Genomic DNA, 10,893 nt, shown 5'->3' with positions numbered 1-10,893 from the left:
CGTACATCCCACGGAATTGTGTTATTTTGTAGCGACGGATGATGCCAACCAGCGCCGGTTGGTAATTTGCATCGCACCGGTACGTACCGCGCAAAGGTTGCCAGGAGGACGTCATCGATGCTCTTTTAACCGCCACTTCCACTTCCTTCCTACCACGGTCCGCATATCTACATCTGAGACGCACATTGGTTATGGTTTGGGGAATAAAAAGAATAACAACCGAAAATGTTACAACAACACCGTCACACGTCGACGAAGATTGGCGTTCGAAGCTGTTTGTTTACGTCAAAACGTAACCACGCTGAGGTTTTATGGTTTCCCGGCCAAAGAAGATCATTTGTCGCGATCATGGTAGCGTCGCAACGACGGTGAATGGTGAATCATCACCATGTGCGTTCAATCGTGGCGTTCCGGATGCAAAACCGAGCGTTCTTCGGTGAACGAATGAAGGTTTGCCGGAAGAAATCCCTCTCAATGGTTGGTATTTCTTAGCACGAAATAAAACAGGTTGATGACATACGGGTTGGATTTACCGAGTGATAAGGTGGTTTTCCTTTGTCTATTCCCAAAACGTTCACTCACGAATCCACGAACGGACAACGCAAACAGAAATTTTTATTTTGGTTCCCGCTGACCAATCGAGGAATGCTGTTAATTGGCACAGGAATGTTTTGGATCATTCCCCTTTTGGCACACCTGCATGAAAGCGCTAGATATTTGTGGCTCCAAACAGAAACTAGAATTATGAAAATTAGCAGTTGGGTTTGTTTTGCTCGTAGCAGCATTTTCAATCAATTTTTTATCCCACGCGGTTTGCAGAGTAACATTGGTGTGCTGGTTGTGCTCATTGAAGCATGTCAAAACACAAGACAATAACAGCGCCGTTCGAATGGTACAGCGTGGTAAGCAAACGCGGCTAATGTGCGACACATCCCTCGATCGTAACATACAGAGAAGCCTCATATAAGGATAAGGCGTCGTTGGTTTACCCTTCGATAGCCACACCGCTGGCACCTATCGCCGCCTCCGTTCCCAAATGTGTGCAACGGGGCAAAAAATTGCTGCATTTAGGGTGACCGGCGAACGCCGACGCCGTGTGTAATGACGTGTAATCTGTACGTATACAACGATGCCGTTGGCGCGTCTGCCTTTTCGCACCATTTTTTTGGGGTTGCGGCCAATTCGATTCGAATAATGGATTACGTGCTAATGTACCGTGCAACGCCCCACTGAGGTTGGTGTGCATCAGCTGCACGGCGATGTCGTCTGACTGACCGAAAAGCGTTCACGGCCAGTAGCCGGTCAGTAGCCGAGCATCGTTTAATTTTCGTTTAACGTTATGCCAACGACGGTTTGCGGCGCAGTACTGGACCAGTAACTATTTTCCACCCACTCGTCGCCCGGTGCACGGGGCATGGTTTTCGTTTTGTTTTACAGTTTCGACATTATCGCTGAACATTGCTTTGGACAACCGTAGTTGCAAAAGGTGAGACGTGCCAGGAATGGGTCAAAGTGTTTTGCTGAACTGAATTGTTAGCAGAATCTTCTGGTGGTTTCGAATTTACCATGTAAAGTCGTAAACAAATGGATTCGAAAGGTAAAACTGTAGAGTAGTATTTTTACATGTCCCCAGTTTTAACTAAAATACGTGTCTTATATTTTTTCTTGTGTTATAGTAATTTTGTCCTTTTCATCTTAATGTAATCAAAGGAATGACGCAGTACTATCAAAATGATGGATTTCTTTATAATCTTAATAAAATGTCCATGTGAGGTCTGTTGAAATAAGAAGACAGCTTAACGTGAGTTTCTATTTATTATTTCTCAAACGGATTATTGAAGTGACATTAGCTGCTTCCGTTTAGAAACGCGCTACGTGGACATGAACCAAATATTAACTTGCAGTTGGTGACATTCGAAGCATCCACGTTAGCCTACATTTAACTCATTTTCAGGAGGATGTTTTCTGCTCGCCGATCGTGAACGCATGAAAGTAGCTTGCTTCCTTTTTCATTGTTGCTTATTTTTCCTTTCCCCGACCGCGCGCTTCTTCGGCCGGTCAGCGCAACGGCGCGCGTGGGCAATCCAATTAACATTCCTGCCTGGAGGAGCTACCAAAACGTCGGACAGTCGCCGGTGGCAATAAATCTTGCGGGCGCTGGTACGGGCAGCGTCCACTTGGGCTTGGGAGGGGGCTCGAAGACAACCGGACTCAATATCTAGCAGCCAATCAAAGTTGTAAAACTAGCCGGTGTGCTGTTTGGATGTGAAGCTTTTTTTTCTCTTGTATCTTCTGTCAAACGGGCATTGGTTTGTCAATGTTTGGGCGGTAGTTTTCACATGCATGTCTCGTGGAGCGCTATGGGTGCATAATTGACGTGAGCATTTGTGACCAACTTGAAAGAAAAACAAACATTTATCCTGTGGAACAAAAAGGTTTAATTCTTCACTCTTGCGGCTTGGTACCAGACTTTGTAAATACACGCGAATGTACATAAAATTCCTGACGCCAGCAATGTGCTACCGGTTCTGTAAAAAAAAACACTTCCTTTTCCGTGTTGAGCGGCACTACCACCGAGCGCATCTGACTTCATTTGCTTGAACGGGAGACCTTTGCCCCCTTAACCGACTGACCGTTTCGAATATTCCCTCCCGTCCTTAGATAGAAGACTGCACATAATTTTAATGATGAGCGGCGTTCATGTTTGTTTCTCCTTCGTTTTTGGAGTTTGTTTTACACAGCCCGTCTCTCAAACATTCTTCAGCAGCGACAGAGGGGGTAAGAGGGGCCTTGCGGGAAGGCAAAATGCAAACAAAACTCATAAAATTATTTTACAATGAGCAATGCTTATTTTCGGTAGCTCGCTTCTCCGTTGCTTGTCACGGCATTGTGGTCGCCGGCGGTAGGTGAGTGTATGTAAATTTTATGAATGTTGAACACTACTTCAGCTGGAATGTGAAACGTGCAGAGTGGTGCGTATGAGAGTTCTCCAGTTTAAATGCGAATGTGAAGTGCGTGCTACGGGTTCTTCGGTTTGAGAAGCTGGAGAATTCATCGTGAATGATAGGTCAGAGAATCGGTCTTTCCAGATTGAGACATTTCGTTGTGAATTGGTTTGTATTGTTTTTACTTTCCAAATACGTTAGTATACTTCTGGGTGAATCAACAACATTCCATTTCCACTGTCAATATTATTCATTTGTATCAGCTTGTGTGATGAAGTGTAAATAAAACCCACACGCTTTATCTTCACCTTAGCTCATCGAGAATCGGCAAGAAACACCATTTGAGGGAATTCCCCGAGAGCAAGGCTTTGTCGTACGGCTTCCACATGAGGAGGAGAAGTTTCTTCAAATCCCGTTTTCTCATGCGATAAATCCTAGTGACATATAGGAACCAAGATAAAGATAATGCAAATTAAGTATGATTTGAAGGATTGGCAAATTTTTAGCAGAAAAAAACAGAAAATTACGGAGAAAGTAAGGGAAAGGGTAAGAAATGCTCGTTAGGAGGAAATATTCGATTTTTAATACAACCCGTTGGACAGAAGCTATGTCGTCTGGCATTTCGTGCGCATACACTTTGTTTTCGAGTTTTAAAAATAACGCAAACGAGCGCCTTGGACCCAAACGTCCTTCCCAGTTTCTTTCCATTTCCTGCAGTCCTCTCTCGCCCTCCCCACCCGTCATGGGCAGAACCGGAGTTACGGTTGGAATGGTTTCGTAAAATTAGCAAGAAATCGTCAACAGGCAAATATCACGATCGTGCCCATCCGCCGAGCGAGGAGATCAGAGGAGAATGCGGGCAGCGACGGAGGTAAGAATTTGGCGAGAAGAATTCGGGAGATAAAACTATGCAAACAAAATAAGCACAAAAAAATATCAAGAACAAAAATAACGCCCGAGGCTGCCGAGCTGAACCAAAGATACGACGCGAAAGAAAGAAAGATGACCAGAAAAAAAGAGGGAGGGGGGAGGAAAACATCGCGATCGCGAAAACGCAAGACAGATGATAAACAAACGGAAGAAAAATAATGATAAACGGGCAGAAAAGGCAGGATGAAGTGGGGCGGCCGTTTCGGTGGGGCCAGCATCCGAGTATCCGAGATGCGAGCAGAAAAGGGTGAAGATGATCATCATGATCGACGCGGGTGCACCAGTGTGCGAGTTTGAAGGCGCGAGCGAACGAATTGTTTACCAAAGAGTAAAACCGCGAGATCCGTGACGGAGCAGGATGGCCAGATACCAGATCGATGCTTCGTACGGGGCCAGGAAAGAGTGAGAAAATGGCCGTTCGGTCCAAGACAACGCAGATCTGCGACGTCGCGACGCTGGAATGCACGAAAGTGCCGCAGTTCGGCTGGCGTCGGCATATGACGTCATGATTTACGAAGCTGGCCGGCGTATATAAAGTGAAGGCCGCTCGTGGAAGCGTGTTTATTCAGTCTTGAAAAGCTCGACGGAGTAGATCGCGTTGCAGTTTGCAGCAACTGTTACAGTGCGTAGTAGTACAGGAGAGAAAATAAAATATAAAAAAACACAGAGAAAACAACCATCCGTGGGAACGGTAAGCAAAGTTGTGAAAATAATCGTTCGAGAAACAATAATTGTGATTAAACGGGTTGCAAATCCGATCAGTGTAACTTAAACAAAATTGCAACGGTGTACGGGGAAGAAAATTGCAAAACTAAGAACAAAAACAGCAAACACAAAATAGTGCAACAGTGAGACCGTGGCGGCGGAAGAGAACTAGCTAGTGAAGCGAATGCCCTAATGTGGAGCGGGTCGTAAAGTGAGAACACCCTTCGTGTGACGTGGATTTGGTTTCACTTCGGTTTACCGTTGGCGGAAGGAAACGAGCGCGAAAGCAAAAGAAAACTGCAAATCCGCACACCTTTCCACACGAAACAATCGAAACCGCAGGAGGAAGCAAGTGAATGAGCGGAAGGAGCGAAACAGTACACCGGAAAAGGGGTTAAGAGATCGTGTGCCGAGGGGATAGAAGGCTGGAAGGAAGGAAGGAAGGAAAAAACACTTACAACTTGTAGGGAAATAGGCGATCCGGAAGTGCAGTGTCTTGCAGGGCAGAAAGGTAGTTCCGCGATTGAAGGGAAAAGATAAACCCAACAAACGGGCAGTGATCACCGAACGGTTAGCTTCAATGCAAACATAAGCGACGAACCTTTCGGATTAGCTCTGATCCAGTGGTGGAACGTTTGTGGTGATTGAATCAAGCTAGAAAATTAAAGGAAATCAAACAAAAAAGTGCGGTAAAATGGCTGCCGGACGAAAAGTCAGCCTCAGTGCGGCGGTGATCGTGGTGTCGAGTCTGGTGACTGCGTGTTCCGGATCGGCCATTCCGATGTGGGAATTCCTGAGCCGCGGCGAGAAGGTACGTTCGGTTCTCAAAAACCAAAGCTATATTAATCGTTAAATGCAATGAATCGTAATGTAGTTCGTTTGGTAAATAGCTCGTATCACTAGCATATGCAAGTGTTCATTTAATCAAAACGGCTTTGAACATAGTTTATTTTAAAGATTTTATTGGTTTATGTGTGGTTATAAATTATAAATTCAATAACATTATTATGGAACTTTATCCGATCGAAAGCGATCGGGGCTTCGGAATCGATCTCGTTCTTTGACATTATACGAGACAAAGTTCAAATGTTTGCATCGTGTATCGTCGACACAAATCCTCAGCTAATGAGACCCAATCTAATCGCGTCGTACCATTTAGATGAGCTAGTTTCAGTACCTTAATCTCTCGCGCAGTCATTAGCATACCCATTTGGACTCGGCCGACGAAGGTCTTCCAAATCAACCTTAAACTTTCCGGTGGATCGGTAGAAATTTGTTTTTATAATGCACATCGCCTTCGACTGCATTCTCAGACGAAGCTCTTGATGTTTAGAGGCCAAGGGTCTCTTTGGCCAGGGGATGGACGCTGGCACTGGCCGGAGTCAACGGCTACGGTGGGTCATCTTCACGGCACGCTGTCCCGATCATCGGCATTCGGTGTCGGTGAAAACTTGTTCGACAGGTTCGGGCGCGGGATTTCGCCCTAGGTCAGGGAGGGAGCGCAAACCGGATTCTTCCCGAACTGCCGCCGCCGCCGCGAGTCTACTGACTCCGGCCGGGGGCGTTCGTGTATGTGTGACGGCCGCCGGTGTCAAGGAAAGTCAAGGCCAGTAGTGTTTGAAATTTATTAATTTATTGTTTTTCGATCCCTTGCGCCCTGCCCCGGGATGCAGGATCAGTTTTGCTCGGTAGACAGCGTTGCTGAGCGAGACAGGTCGGAGATTCACGCATCCCGGAACAGACGTGTCCGCCTTGACGTCAGCTTGCTGCGGCGTCCGTTCAGCATCCACGCGATTCCCCAACATGTTCGCGGAAATCGTGAGGCAACGTTTCTGGTGGGATCCGGACTAGGGGCTGTTCTCCGAGCGTGCGTTCGCTAATCGAATGCAATTAATTAAGTGGCAATTTGTGGCATGGCGGCACAGTTAAGGCCTGTTGGTGTGGGAGCTCTTCGTTCTGGGAACACGAGTTCGCTCGTTGGCGCTAGCGATGAGCTGTGTGTTCTGCCGCAACGACTCTGGTTGGCGTCAACCTTAGATTACATCACTTTCGAGCGCCTGGATCCAAGTTACCGCTATTGTATTTCCACCGTCTTGCAAATGGCACTGATTGATAGGGTTAGTTTAGATTTTAGTTTAGAGTTTAGAAGTTTATAGTTGAACAATTTTAATTGAACAATTTTGAAATGTAGAAGCTAAATAGTTAGCATGTTGGGTGCGAAAAGCACAGAGTTCAAACGCCTCACGCGACCAAGTGAAGACTCGACGGACTTTCTTTTACATCAAATGCCAGTACTTTTACCTCGGTGTACGAAACGTGCGATTCGCCAGTGTGTTGCTATCCAAATCGGGTGGCGTGGAGTGTGCCATTCCGAACTCCAAAGCGTCACGCACTCGCATGCACACACAAACACACGGTGGCCGCCGGTGTTTCGACATACGATTCGCACAATCTTACGCCCTTTGTTGTTGACTGCGCTGGCCGCGATTGTTGCGTGCCAAAAAGAAGTTATTTACTAAACCAACTGCGCGCCCTCACGCGCGTCATTCCACGCTGCTTGTTAGATTACGGTGCTTTCACTTTACGGTGTGTGTTTGTTGTTGTTTCTCTTTTCATGGTCTGCGGTGCCTCATCCAACAACCGTCCCGCCACATCAGATGTCGCATCTGTACACGATGTTCGCCAAGCAGGTGTCGAGCTACTGCAAAGGCTCCCAAGACATGCCGACCAACATGTGCAAGCGGAATCTGCTGATGTACGGTATCAACAAGCTGCAGGACATGAACGAGTCGCACCTGGACTCGATGGACCCGTACCAGCGTGGCGCTACCGATATAAGTAAGTGATCGTTTTTCCCTCCATAGTTATTGTGTCACTACCTATCAAATGGCATTTGATAAATCCGGTCCAACCAACCATGGGACGTAAGACTAGTCGCTCGGTTTGCATGGGGTTTAGTGGAAGATAAAGCGACAGGCTGCTAACAGCGACCCGAGGACGTGCTCGTGAACTTAAACAGGAAACTATTTCTCATCGCCTGCCTACCGATCTCGCGGTGCGGCCTTCCACTAGGGCCGCGGGAGGTGCGCGAACGGAAATGTAAATTAATTTTTCTTTCCCAAGTTGTGCCACAGCAAGGCGAGGGTGCAAAAAGGGCGATGCAAGCCTGCACAAACGATCATTTCAAGCACGCTTGTGAAGTATCTCTCGTCGAAGGGGGATTCACACTAAGACACAAAAAAACAAACTCAAAAACGAAAAAACTTCTTCAGATGTGTTCGGCGCAATGAAGAACAACAACGTGAAGACTAATTTGTCCATTAGAGCAACATAGCAGATATTATTAACGACATCGTGACGGCGTCTAAGCACGCTACGCAGTTTCCCCGGGGTACTTGATCTTCACGAACTGATCGTCCGGCCTTAGATCTAGCCTTGATCGTGAACGTACCCTCGACGGCCTCCCCCGGTGCTGATGGCAACAAGTGGGTACTTGATTATGGTGGCGATCCCGGCGATCGGAAGTGATCGGCACGTACAAAAGATTCCATTACATTGACCGAGTGCGCGAGGATCGTGCCGTCTGATTGACAGTTGGATAACCTTCGCTGACCTCCGCTGCGCTGTGGACCGGTTGGGAAGTTCGATGCAGTTGTGGGGAGAAGCACCAAGCGCAACGAACGCCTCTAGAAGGTGACGCAAGCGACGTTCAGATACATCGAGAAGATCGTGGATGATCCGGCGTAGGAGTGATCACGAGGTCGGCGTGCGCTGATTAATGAGTGAAGTACGCGCTCACCCAAGAGTTCCTGGATGGAAAGTTCACCGGTAGAGTCCACGGTCTTTTCACAGCCGACTGGTAGTATTCGGTACGAGTTTGGTTGTTGGATGCGGTTATCAATGGCATTTGTGGTATAGCACCAAGTTGGTCTATCGCTGCTTACTAACGTGATCTTTTTGATTCTTCTTTCTTGCAGTCTGGGACGCCATGATGGACGGTCACACGAAGAACGGCAAAAGGAAGACGCAAACGACGGCCGCTCCGGCGTACATTATGAGCGAGCAGTACGAGCACAACCCGCTGTTCGACGATCCAGCACCGACGGACGGTGTGCGTAAGAGCGCCGGTAGCATCAGCAAATACGGCATGGACTACGACTATGGCAACGGACCGACCGGAATGGAAGTTCAGTACGCGGAACCTCAGAACCATCTGCCGCAGGAGGCGTCGACCAACGTCGACTATAGCTATCAGTACAGACCGGCGCCGTCGACGCACTTTAACAATCTGGCACCGTACGAGCAGACCAGCAACTACCTGACCGGACCGATGGTGGTGCGACTCCGACCGGACGGAACGCCCGTGGAGGAGGATAAGGTGCAGCCGACGCAGCCGCGCGTGCCCAAGGACGACGACATTAAGGAGATGACACTCGGCAAGGAGAAGATGCCCAGCTTCCAGCAGATCTACGACAGTCTCAAGCAGAACGAGGAACACCATCTGCCATCGACGGTGGCTCCGGTGTCTTCCACGACGACTACGACGACGACTGCCCTGCCTCCAACGTATGCGGCCCCCCTGCCGGCTGTTGCGCCCACTCAGCAAGTGTACGCCTTCGTTCAGCGCCTCCCGAACTACCTCCGGTCGTACCGTACCGCATACCGGGTGTACAATGCTCACTAAGGTGCAACCACACGCCCATCCATCCATCCATCCACCAGCGGGATGGAGGAGTCGTATACCGTCGGAACAGAATTCTCGATCGAAAGCTGAATGTGATTTTATTTAATTAACTCAACTAAAACTCCCTTCTCGTCGCACGGACGAGACGAACGGACGCATATAAAGCACAGCACACAGCAACAGCGCACTCACGTCACACTCCAGAGTGTCCTGGCAGATAGCCCAGACCTATTGAGCCGCTGGAGCTGGCTCATCGTTGCCGAGTGGAGCAGGACCACCAGAACCCAACGAAACGGAAGAGATCGTGCCAACGTGTCTTTCGAAGCATCCCACCGCGCAGCTCAAGGCTGTCCAGTTCTGCCGGTCGACGGCATGAGCGTGGGATGTTGTTTTGCAGTGGAAATTGTGCGACGATAGTGTAGTCGAGACGCGCCGTCTTAGGAAGACTTCTTCTTGGAACCAACCGCATCTCTATCGTTCCAAGGCGATAGCCGTATTCTAAGCAGTAACCATTTCCTTTTCGTTCGTGTTAACTTCTTCGTAAAACAAGTTCTTTGCCCAATGCGGTGGTTGCCCCTTTCTCGAGCTGTAGCCCGGAAACGCGGTTCGATCTGGAAATTAAGTATATAAAAAAACACACACAAAAAAAGAATTAAAAAAAAACTGCTGGCTAGCTGCGATCGATGGCAGTTTATCGATCGAGAGTTATAGCCATGATGGCCGCCGGTTTTCGTGCCCAATTCGGGCAGATCGATTGCGATTGTGTGATAGAACCACCGCTTGGCAAAGGCTCGGACACAGGTTTTTCTTAGCTTGTTTGTTTAACATTCACACGAATGTTTAAAATATTTATAAATCATCGTCATCCATGCGCGCTGGCACTTTTCATTCGCGTCGTATTAGTTTTGTTTCTCCACGCGAACCGGGGTTTGGGTGACATCGCCTCCGACCACAAACGATCGTTCGTTGTTTTCTATCTCAGCAGAATCTCAGATAACACGAATACGGAGTGTGTGTTTTCTTAAATATTTTCCATTTAGACCTACTTGCAAAAGTTTGCAAATTCCATTAATTTTTTGCTAAATTGTGATGTAAAGTGTGTTGAGAAACACTAGAATACGCTGGAGAATGTGCTACTCTATGACGTTCCAGCTAGTTGCGGTCGATAGGCGTTAGAGTTAGTAATATTATTTGTAAGTTCTAATGGCGTCCGAGTGGTATCTTAAATTATTGTATATTTATCTGTGTCGTTGCGTCGTTGCAACCGTCGACGGGAATGTGTAAGAAAAGTTCGTGGCAAAGGCCGTCAGAGCGATAAGTACTGACAATAGGGGCAGAGTACGCGCACCGCAAGCATATAGCGTGGAAAAATTTTGCAACTTCAAAAATTGTTAGCACCCAATAACGGAAGCGAGCACGAGGACATTTAAACATACGCACAGAAATTGTAACGATTTTAGCTGAAGTTATTGCCACCCATTTGGCCGCCACCCCGTAAGGTGTCGGTGGCGTTGGTTGGGCAAAATTTCACACGAAATCGATCGGTATTCCAAATTATTTGGAGATTTTGTTTTTAGAAGTATATCTGTTTGATATAATTAGGATGTATAATTATTTCTTTAAAAGTTG

The 10,893-nt window shown here is 47.6% G+C and overlaps 1 protein-coding gene across 1 annotated transcript; it reads left to right on the top strand.

The window, feature by feature from the left end:
* Positions 1–4,456: 4,456 nt before the first annotated feature.
* LOC131266792 (rhythmically expressed gene 5 protein) lies at positions 4,457–9,264 on the top strand. The gene is made up of 3 exons (XM_058269437.1): positions 4,457–5,391; positions 7,238–7,418; positions 8,558–9,264. Exons 1-3 carry the CDS (start codon positions 5,275–5,277, stop codon positions 9,262–9,264), a joined length of 1,005 nt encoding a protein of 334 aa, XP_058125420.1. The 5' UTR covers positions 4,457–5,274.
* Positions 9,265–10,893: the final 1,629 nt, after the last annotated feature.

Source organism: Anopheles coustani, chromosome 2 (assembly GCF_943734705.1).
Source record: "Anopheles coustani chromosome 2, idAnoCousDA_361_x.2, whole genome shotgun sequence".
NCBI lineage: Eukaryota > Metazoa > Arthropoda > Insecta > Diptera > Culicidae > Anopheles > Anopheles coustani.
This window is presented reverse-complemented; position numbering and strand designations above follow the sequence as displayed.